Genomic DNA, 11,438 nt, shown 5'->3' on the forward strand with positions numbered 1-11,438 from the left:
CAACTGACCTGCAACTATTTTCTCTAGAATTTTTGAGATGAAAGTTAGATTAGATATAGGTCTATAGTTGGCCAGAATTTCTGAATCAAGATCAGACTTCTTAAGTAAAGGTTTAATTACAGCAACCTTAAAGCGCTGTGGTACATAACCATCCATTAAAGACAAATTAAGTAGATCCAAAATGTGGACATTAATTAGGGGGGATACCTCTTTAAACATTCTGGTTGGGATGGGATCTAGCAGACATGTGGATGGTTTGGATGAGGTTATTATTTTTGACAATTCAGAGCTCAACAGGACAAAAACTGTCCAAACATAAATCAGGCTCTAGTGACATTTTTAAAGTTGCCTCATTTGACAGGGGACTAGAGATAGTAGAAGGAAGGATGGTTTGAATTTTCTCTCTAATTGAAATAATTTTATTTATAAAGAATCTCATGAAGTCATCACTACTTATAGTTGTAGGGATACATGGTTCAACAGAAATGGGACTTTTAATTAGTCTAGCAATAGTACTAAACAGAAACCTAGGGTTATTTTTATTCTCCTCTATTAAAGATGAGTAATATAAAGTTCTAGCTTTACGGAGAGCTTTTTTATATGTTAGCAGACTATCTTTACAAGTTAAATAAAATTCTTCAACATTAGTAGAGCGCCATTTTCTTTCCAGCATTCTAGATGCCTGTTTTAAAGTACGTAACTCAGAATTGAACCAAGGAGCCAGTTTCCTCTGATTGATTACTTTCTTTTTCAGTGGAGCAATTTTATCAAGTGAAGTTTGCATTGAAGTTGTAAGATGATCAACTAGATGATCTAAGTCTCTGTTCTCTGAGGCATTACTCTGCAAGACAGAGGAAACATTGATGGAAGAGATTGTTTAAATTTGGTTACAGCATTTTCTGATAAGCACCTGCTGAGATGAAATTTACTCTCAGTGACTGTGTAGTCATTTAATGTAAACTCAAATTTAATAAAAAATGGTCGGACAGAACAGGATTATGAGGAACTATTACCAAGTCCTTAATCTCTACACCATAGGTCAGAACTAAATGAAGAGTGTGATGATAAGAATGAGTAGATGTGTGGACGTTTTGGGTAAAACCAAATGAGTATATTAAATTATTAAAGGCTATGCTTAAACTATCACTTTCAACATCCACATGAATATTGAAATCACCCATTATGATGATTTTATCAGTATTTAATAATAAGTCAGTTAATAATTCTGAAAATTCAGACAAAAACTGAGAGTAAGCGCCTGGTGGACGATATATAACAACTAGTAAAAGCGGCTTTTCTGATTTCCATTTTGGATGAGAAAGACTGAGGGACAGCGATTCAAAAGAATCATAACTAATAACTGGTTTGGCATTAATCAATAATCCTGACTGAAAAATAGAAGCTACTCCTCCACCTCGGCCAGTTGTTCTAGGAACATGAACATTTAAATAATTAACAGGAGTGGATTCATTTATACTAACAAAATCTTCCTGTTGTAGCCAAGTTTCTGTCAGACAGAATAAATCAATATGATGATCAGTTATCAGTTCATTAACTAACAGGGATTTAGAGGAAAGAGATCCGATGTTCAATAATCCACATTTAATGATTTTATGATTTTGCTCTGGTAAAGTAACTGTGTTTATTTTAATCAGATTTTTATGGTTTATATTTTTAGAGCTGATTTTTGGTTTATTTAATTTGAGCCGTGAGAATCCAGTTAAAGAGAGTTTGGACATTTAGAAGTGGGGTTCTGTGGAGAAGTTACGAACAGTAAATATCTTACCTGTTGTTTATGACCATTTGTGTGACCTCAGTTTGGAGAAATAGTTTAATTTTGACTATAAATTCTATTCTAGTGTGGACCGTTTTGTACCCACCAGGTAGATATGGACCAGTTTTTATATCGTGCACCTTCAGTGTGGTTTTCAGACCTGGACATTCAGAGCTTTAAATTCTGATTTTTTTCTTTCTCAGAGGTCTCTTGCATTTGTCAAAATACAGCTGTGACATTACAAAAACTAAACTGAGACAAGTTTGAGACGTTTGCAACTATTCCGCACCTACCGTGATTTTCTCTGTACAAGTCACAGTTTTTTGCATGAACGAACATGCGACTTATACAGCGAAGCAACTTATTTATGATTTTCCCCATATTTATAACCTGAGATTTGACGATTTTGTTCATTCTGACATGGAAAATATTGAGCACTAACATTTTCAGCCGCTAGTTGGCCCTCGACTAGTATGGCAAGCCAAGTGTCTCATTAATAAGTAAAAGTGGCTATTAATGAGAGACTTGGCTTGCCATACTTTCCACCTTAGTCTCGCTCCGGAACGCCTGGAGCAAACGTCAAATCAGCTGCTTATCGCCGCGCCGCCCACGTGAAATGCAGCTGATTTGACCATTAAAGTGCATTTATTAAGGAAGAGTTCAACAGAGACACACGTTTGCTATAATTTGGAGCAAACAAATAATAGTTTTTAAGTGTTAATCTTGTTAAATCCTTGTTAAAGTCTTCCCGTGCACGCTCCCGCCATTTGGCAGCCAATCGTTTTTTGGCACAACATCGGCCCACGTTTCCAGGTTGTCAGCGATGATGCATAATAGATGCGAGTTATACGGCGAAGCGACTTATTTATGGATTTTTCACGTTATCAGACATATTTAGACTGATGCAACTTATAGGGCGGGGCGACATGTGCAGCAGAAAATACGGTATAAGATATTGGAAACTCCGTTAAAAACGCTGTTTACAAATAGTCCAACAGTTGCAGTGAGAATCCATCCTACAGCTTAAAATCTTTCTTCAGGAAGTAGATTTAGGTGATTAATCCTAATCTTAATTATTTCTTTGTGACTCCCCTTCAGGTGAGGAGGCCGCTGCAGACGAAGGCAAAGACTCCAAGTCAGCCAAGGCCAAACGCACACACTTTGGCCGTGCGGTGTCCTTGAAGAACTTCATCATGCGGAAGGGAAAATCCAGCAGCGTGGATCATGGTGAAAACACCAAGGAAGGAGAGGAGGCTGCAGAGGGAGGCGAAGCGGTGGAAGAGGAAGGTGCTGACGGCGATGCAGCCGCCGGGACCGAGGAGACCAACGACAAAGGTGCAGAGGCAGCTGAAAAGACGCCGGCAGAGGAGAGCGGCGCCGAGCCAGCAAAAGAACCGGAGAAGACACCGCCCGAAGCTCCGGTCACCAACGGGGAGAACGGCTGCACCAACGGCACGGCTGAGGAGGACACCGTGCAGAATCACCAGGAGGAGGAGGAGAAGACGACAGAAAGCAGCCTGGTGAAGAAGAGCAAGGAGGCCGGAGGAGTGAAAGACGACGCCAACGCGAAGATTATCAACACCACGGCAGCTGTGAACAGTGGTGAGTTCGAGTTTGCTAACCGGGACTCTGACGAGCCTCAAAACAACAAGAGCAAAGAAGATGTTGACAAGAAGCAACAGGCGCTAACAAACAGTAGCAGTAAACAAAATAAAAGCAGCTGTCTCGAACCGGGGCTAACCGAGAGCAGGGAGGAGGACAAGGCTCCACAAAATGGAGGCTGTCATGATGGTGGAGAGTCACCTGACCAGGGAGAGAGGGAGGAGGAGGAGGAGGAGTTGAGGAAGAGGGATCTTCGAGAGGCAGCAGTGGTTATTGTTCAAAATGTGATGTCGGCAGCAACCGACCAATTAGAAAGAGAGCTGTGCGTCAACAACGGGTTAAACGGTCATTAGATACTGACGACACCAACATTCTTCACTGGAAGATCACTTTAAAACACTTAAATATGTCACAGTGGCACAGATCCACGCACAGGATGAGGCACATTTAAGAACACTTGAAATAAAGTTTACCTTTAAAAACAAACTCATCAGATTCTGTTGCAAGAGAAGTTCGGTTGATTGAAAACCTAAAGATTTGGTTTTAATGGAAAGAGAAGGAAACTTGTTGAGGCTCTTTAAAGATCTAGAAACCCATGCATAGATTTTTTTAAACTGGATTATTGAGCATGCATCAGGAAACCAATACATAGGCCTGTCGCGATAAACAATAAATCAATTAATCACACGATAAATGAAAATTATCAATCTCATTTTCATTTATCGTCTTTATCGTTTCTTCGTGCCTCTCTCTTTCTACTGAAGACACTGGATGAAAAAAGGCTTAACTCCGATTCCTCACTGAGCCCTCCCTTTCTCTTTTCTCTTTAAAATCTGTTTTAACGTCCAAACTCACGTTTTTGGATCGTTAAAAGCAGCTAAGCTGAGAAGCTAAACTATGAGCTAAGCTAACAGGCTGACTTCAAGAAAAAACCTCCGTCTTGTCGAAGCTCCAAAATTCATGGTTGAAACTCGTGCCTTCGTGTAAAAAGTTGTTTTTCTTGGCAAAAAGAAGCTGAGAACTTGTTTACTGATTTTTTTTTTCATTAAAAGCTTTGTGTGAAAAATGCTAATGAGCTCAAACCACAACGAGTGTCTGCCATTTTGAGAACTAAAAAACAGAAATGAGAGACAGCTCATGTCACGTCAAGGGGCCTCCCTCCCATTTTTCTTAAAGAGACACGCTGCTCTCTCCCTCACTATCCATCCTTCCGTTCAAACTGTCTTATCCTGCCATCCAGTGATCAAAAAAGGTACTACACACAAAAATTAACCAACATTTCTTCTTAAATTTGACAATAGTTACTAATTATTGTCAAATTTCTAACAATATTATCGTTTATCGCAATAATTTCTGAGACAATTAATCGTCCAGCAAAATTTGTTATCGTGACAGACCTATGTATTAGATCGAACCAAAACAATGACATACACAGCTCGCACCACTAGGTGGCAACGATGACAGCATTAAAACAAATCAAAATACAAAGCAGGAGTAATCTGAGCAACGATAAATATTTTTTAAACATTTGTCCATTATTCATTTTTCCATCCTCTCACTTTCATTTGACATTGACAACATTCCTAATTTTCCCGTCCTCTTATTGCGAAGGCAGCAACGCAGCAAGTTGCTCTCGTTCCTCAATTTCTTCTTCTGCGATTCAAATGCCACCACTCTCTGAAGCACTAATTTAAAAAGAGCTCTAAACTCTTCTAGCATCATGTTTTTAACACTGCATGTTTTTTGACCCAGGGTTCTGGGGGCAGTTTTCCCCAGTGTCATCAGGACAATTGATTTTTGGTTCAGTTATTCATCCACAGCTGAAAAGCACATAAACATACATTAGATTGATTTTAATTAAGGAGATAAAAGTTTTGTTTTTTTAATAATGTGCTATTATCAATACTGAGTTTGTGTGATGTTCTCTTGGAAATATAGCAAACTGTCTTTGTTTAAATGTGGACAAACTGCACCAGTGCAAAGAAACAGTGTTTGGTTTGCAGCACAGTTTGAGGCGCATGTCTCTCTTTGTTGATAAGACGTGAGAAACAATCAATAAACTTATTTTGGCATCAGTTTTTCTTAAAACAACAATTGATGCTTGTGGTTGAGAGGCTCATATGCAGAAAAAACACTTTTTTAAATTGTTGGTGTGTTTCTAAAGCACCATGTTCTTCCTCGATAAGTCCCTGAAGCTTCCTGCGTCTCCTCTCTGAATTCATTTCACTGTAAACTCTTTACTTTTTATTTTTTAAATGTAGAGGACAAGATCAGTTTTAACAAATGCATTAATAAACACTAAGGAAAAAGCAAAGTGAAGGTTTTGCTTTGAGCCATGCTAGCAGTTTCCTTTTGCTTCCAATCTTTATGCTAAGCTAGGCTAACCCTGCCTGAACTCGTGCTCGTCACATTCATCCAGAACACGAGGGACTCCGATCCGCACACACAAAAGCAACGCATTACGAAAATAAAGCAGCTCTTTTCAGAACTGTTGGATATTTGGACAACTTTAATGCAAAAAGCCGAGAGGTGGAGAGAAAAGGAGCGTTCAGTTGTGGAGAAACTGATTTAAAGTTCATGAAGCGAACCAGTGAACAGCAGGGAGGACTCAGGTGCTGCTTGCTGCTCATAAAACTGGGTAAAATACAAATATCTGACAAGCTGCTGCTCGTGTAGACTGGCCGCGGGCCTCAGCGGTTGGTAAAGAGGTCCGACAGGAACCCAACGGTCGGTCAGGTTTGTTCCTTTATGGGTGGTCCCCTGAATAAAGCGGCTCCGCTCCGTGTTTGTTCCCACCTGCTGGACGCTCAGCATCCGGAGGTGAACCTCCTCTATTATTCATCTCTCCATTCAACAGCGCCGCCAGGCTCCAAGTCCAACAACCGGCCCGCTTTGATCTCCAACGGCCCAGCAGCTGCTCGGGTCGGCCCGGGAGCAGCTCCTGCAGGTTCCTGAGGCCTCTTTGATGCGCCGACTCTTTATTAAAACTGAACTGTGTTTAATCCCGTGTGATTGGCAGGAAACCGCCCTGGACTGTCAGGACCGCTGAAGTTGGGCCCAATGATTCAACACAAAAACAAAGAACACAACAAACACCAGATGTATTTTATTTAAATAAAATAGTTTAGATACAAGAAAGCCTGATTAATAGGTGCTAATATGGATTGTGTACGTTTGTAAATGTAGTGTGGTGGTTAAAAAATGTAGTTGTGCTTGTTACTTATAATTACTTTAATTTTGAGGAATTTTATGATTAATCTTTGTCTATTTTGGCCACAAGATGTCAAAAGTTATGTTTAAGTCTAATGTTGAATAGTTAGTTGACTTAAAAGGTTCCAAAAGAGGTGAAACTGTTCATGAAGTTGTGAAAGCAGCACCGTTAGCCTCCGCTTGCTTCTCTTCGGCTGCAGAACCACGGGGACTTTTCAGGGCCGGGTCCTGATGTTTTATTTGGTAAACCATTCCAGAATAAAACACGGAACCACAGAGATAATTTACCCCCAGATTTACTCTAATATAAAACGTAAAACACAAAATTCACTGATCAGATCCAGAAATAGATTTATTCATTGAATAAGCTCATATTTATCAACCTGAACGAACAGCTGGATTTCAGTCCGTGGTGGATAAAATATTTTATTAATTAAAAAAAAGTAGTTTTAAATGTAGATTTTCTGACAGAGCTGCAGTCATCAGACTCATTTTTATTTGTTTTTGACATAAAACTTGAGAAGAAACCATTTCGGTGAAAGAACCGTGATCCAGATGTGGATTTTATTTCAGTGGTTCTTATAGAGTCCAACACGAAAAGAACAAACTTTGTTGAAAAAAGTTGCAGCAGTAGCACTGAGAGAGAACAACCTTAGTATTTAAACGTCCTGGTTCATGCTCAGCAGTCCAGGTAAAACATCCAACAAAGTCCAGTCAGGTCCTCTGGATGGTTTCTTTTTTTTTGTTGAGACGTTTCGTCCATAAGACTTCATCAGTTCGAGGAGCCACAACAAACTCAGTCTTATAAATAACACCTTCACAAAGTGAGTCAACCAGTTTGATGGTGCTCAGATGGTTCCTGGAGTCAAGCTCCTCAGACTGATGACGTCTCGGATGAAACGTCTCAACAAAAGCAAACTGTCCAGAGGACCTGACTTAACTTTGTTGGATTAATTATTTAAACTTTATTCATCCTTCTTGCAGAAAAGCATCATAAAGAAAAAATTATATTCATATTTTCACGCCATTCTTTTGCACAGACATGTTTTCCATACGGTGCTTGAACTCTTTGACGATCCACGTGGACCATCAGAACTTGTCTGGTTCCACTCTCTCCGAGCAGCTTCCTGCAGGTCTGACCATGATGAGGACAGATGCTTGGGCTCAAAATGGCCGATACAGATGTTGAGAGCGGACTGGTCCTTCCAGCTGCGATCCTATTGGTTGCGCCGCGGTCACTTAGAGCTCCAAAAGCCGTTCATGTTTCGGATTATTTTTTACATCGTATGGACGTCGTGGACAGGACCTTAGATTCAGTTCCTGTCAGACCGCTTTTGAAGTTTTGAAGCGCAGTGAGCGACACGAGAATCAGCAAAAACTACGACCTGAAATAAACAATCTGAAGAATATTTTTATTGTTTTTATAGGAACATGCCCCATGAGGGGGCGGGGCTTAAAGACTGTTTGGGAGTCAGCTACCAGTGGGTGCTGGTCCATGGAGGCTTCAACTTCCTGTTTCTGGTCCTCATTAGTAATTAACAGTATGCAGATCAATCCAAGTCTTGATAAATTATTGATATTGATTGACATCATTAGTAGTTTCAGTTTTTCAGTGTGGGCCGCTGTGGTTTTGTCTTCAAAGTGCTGCTCTTTGATGAAGCATCTGTTTTATCATTAAACGGGATCGATGATACTGGCACCATATTTACCTATCGGATCAATACAAATCCTGTGTTGTATCACACCACCTGTAGTTCTACCTGGATGAGTCTGAGCCTCCTCCGCCAGTTGTTTTCCTTCAACAACAGACAAAAAAAACAACTTAAATCCACAAACAAACAGAATAAAACCTGATTTTTGGTCCTCTGGATTTCTCTTTCCTCCAAACTCTTTCAGAGCAGCTGTAGTTAGCTAACTAGCTGAAGCTAAGCGAGTTAGCTCCATGTTTGCAGCCGAGGTTTAACTCTCATCAATAGAGCTGAGTCCATCAGAGGATTATTGGCTAAAATCAAAGTGTCACAGATTCCCGTCCATAATCTGGATTAACGAACCTTCCTTTGCTCGCTGCCATCGCGTTTATGTTTCTTTATCGAAGGCAGAAACACCAGACAGACTCAATAATCTGCGTATTTATTAGATTTATAGATAAACTCTTCCTCTGAGCGTCTTCCAGTTGACTGTTGGCTTTTATGTTTTTATATTTATTTGTGTGCATCCTTTAACAAGCACTAACAGTAGAGAGCAGGAACTGTACTAAGCCACTAAAACACATTTACATCCTTTTTATATGACTGTTTTATTATTATTATTATATTTTAATACATTTTTCAATCTCTTTTGTTATCATTTACCAGACAAAAAGGCGGGAAACGTGTGAGGCCACACAAAGAGGATTAAAACTGCCCAGGATTCGCTGAGCAAGGAGCTCTGAGCCCCGCCCCCAACTCCTCCTCCTCCTCCTCCATCCCTCCTCCTTCCTCCCGGTTAAGCGGAGTAATCTCGTGTTAATGATCACCACGGTGAGAGCGCGAGAGAGAAAGAGCTGGAGAGAAGGATGCAATTCATGTAGATGGGAATAAAAAAAAAATACTCAGAAAGCAATAATTCACCCCCCCCCCCCAATTCCCCCCCCCCCCCCGTCTGAAGCATAAACCATGTAAACCAGTGGGTTTTTTTTCTTTGCTTGTCTGTGAGATTTTATATTGTCTACGAGGAAAAAAAATGCAGAAATGTAAAAAAATGCTACGTAAGCCCCTCCCCCACCTTTTGCCCCTCCCCCATGCCCTGTCGACTTCTGATTGGTGGATTTAAAGTTTAAAAACAGAGAAAAAAACGACTGTTAGTTTTATGTTGACGGCCATTCTTGTTTGTAGTTTGCCCTCCCATATGTCCCAGTAGATGTGACAGCAGGACCACGTTGCTCCAGTAAATAGACCGCCCCGAGGACTACCCCACCAACACTGCACCGTCTTCAGCTCTGTGTGTTTAATGTTTTTAGACTGTTATCCTGTGAACAAAGATTCAAAAGAAGAAGAAAAAAAAGAAAACTTGGATTAAAAGTCAAAACGTTTTGTTTTTTCTCGTTGTTTTCCTCTTTGGTTTTGTTTTTTACACCACCATCTTCTCTCTGTTACTGAAGTCTGACATGAAAACAATGATGATGATGATGATGATGATGATGATGATGATGATGGTTCCAGTTTTCACATGTCAGCTAGCAAACTGTCCAGAAAAAGATAGAACAATAAAGACTAAAATCTAACAACTAAAGCGTCTCTTTGTGGCCTTTGTTCGTATTAATGTCTTGAATTGATGACTGTGAGTGCTGGGGGGCGGGGCTGGAATATGAATGGAAGATTACTAATCTGAGTATTGATAATCCCATCTGTTTACGTAACAGGTGAGACGTTTAGAGTAGAACAGACCTGAGCTTTAATCTGCAGGAGACGAGTTTGTTACATTTGGATCAAACCTGAAGAAACTGCCTTAAATATTAATAAAAAACAAGTTTCTATTTGATTCAAACCTAAAAACTCCAGATTAAAATTTTTTTTTTTGTAATTATTAATAAAAAACGGAAATCAATAAAAAGCTCAAAGTGTGCCGACAAATGAACCAGAAAAAGTTCGACATTTTTATTTTAAAATGTGGCAAAAAGTGATGTTTCTCTTTATTTAATTTCTTTTTGTTTTTTATTTATTTGAAGTTTAAGGTGTGGATGAGAATAAACACTTTTCCTTCAATTATTTCTCTTCTTCGCAGTTTTGGAGCTTTTTGTTGTAAAATCTTTTCTCAGATTTTGACAGCATAGTTCTTTTCTCTCTCAGACTAAACTAATTTATTTTATTATTATTATTTTTAATCAGCAAATAAAGGAAAAGCTAAATGATCCGTCAGTGCTTCAGCAGATTTATTCCAAACACGAAGAACAATCCTTTAATCCACCTGATTATAATATGATCACCAATCTGAGTCCTGGATTAGGGGATTTTCACAGTTTGGATGTTTGTCGGCCTCTTCCCCTCAGATGTACCAAATAAAACCAGCAGAACTCTGAACCCTCGGGTCTGACTTGATCTCTGGTTCTTTAAAAAGCTGCTCTGGAGTGTTTTTGTCTAAAACCAACGTGAACGAGAGTTTTACAAAAATCATTTCTGGTCAGGTTTTAACATTTCAAACTCTTCTGGGAGACTGGATGTTTCTCTGATCAGACGTTTGTCCAACACGGTGTCTCCACTTCAGACACGTGGACAGTTTAAAGTTTATTTTCCTGATTTATAACCTGAGAAGACCAGATGAGGCTTTTTGTGTCCTGAGACGTTTAAAGTGAACGGCAGAAATCTGCCTCGTGTCTCCACAGCTCATATTTAAATCGAGATGTGATGCTCAGCAGGGGGACGTCCCGTCCAAGTGTCCTCAGGTCCTGGACAGATGTGATGCTCAGCAGGGGGACGTCCCGTCCAAGTGTCCTCCGCTCCTGGACAGATGTGATGCTCAGCAGGGGGAAGTCCCGTCCAAGTGCCTTCCGGTCCTGGACAGATGTGATGCTCAGCAGGGGGACGTCCCGTCCAAGTGTCCTCCAGTCCTGGACCTGCTCGGTCTGTGGAAGCAGATCCATTTGCCGGCGCCTCTAAAACGAACAGAGACCTGCGAGACGTCGAGACAATCACAGGCGTGGATCAACATGTGGACGCGTCGGGAGGCCGGCGAGGATCAGTCAGAGGTCACATCAAGGTCAGAGGATGACCTTCAGCCGAGCATCAGAGATTTCTGACATGTGGACAACCTGTCTGACTTCAGCTGAGTCTGGTCCCTAAATGTGTATATGATCTCTGAAGTCCAGAGAGGACAG

The 11,438-nt window shown here is 40.5% G+C and overlaps 1 protein-coding gene across 1 annotated transcript in view; it reads left to right on the top strand.

The window, feature by feature from the left end:
• The window catches only part of si:ch211-137a8.4 (neurofilament heavy polypeptide), a gene marked incomplete at its 5' end in the record, with an annotated part of 15,607 nt that extends 6,424 nt beyond the window's left edge, over nt 1-9,183 (top strand). Inside the window, 2 exon segments of the mRNA XM_037677744.1 lie at nt 2,873-3,376; nt 8,941-9,183. Of these exon segments, the coding sequence (XP_037533672.1) occupies nt 2,873-3,376; nt 8,941-8,963 (527 nt within the window). The 3' untranslated portion in view covers nt 8,964-9,183.
• Nucleotides 9,184-11,438: the final 2,255 nt, after the last annotated feature.

Source organism: Nematolebias whitei, chromosome 6 (genome assembly GCF_014905685.2).
Source record: "Nematolebias whitei isolate Nwh7 chromosome 6, NemWhi1, whole genome shotgun sequence".
NCBI classification, from domain to species: domain Eukaryota; kingdom Metazoa; phylum Chordata; class Actinopteri; order Cyprinodontiformes; family Rivulidae; genus Nematolebias; species Nematolebias whitei.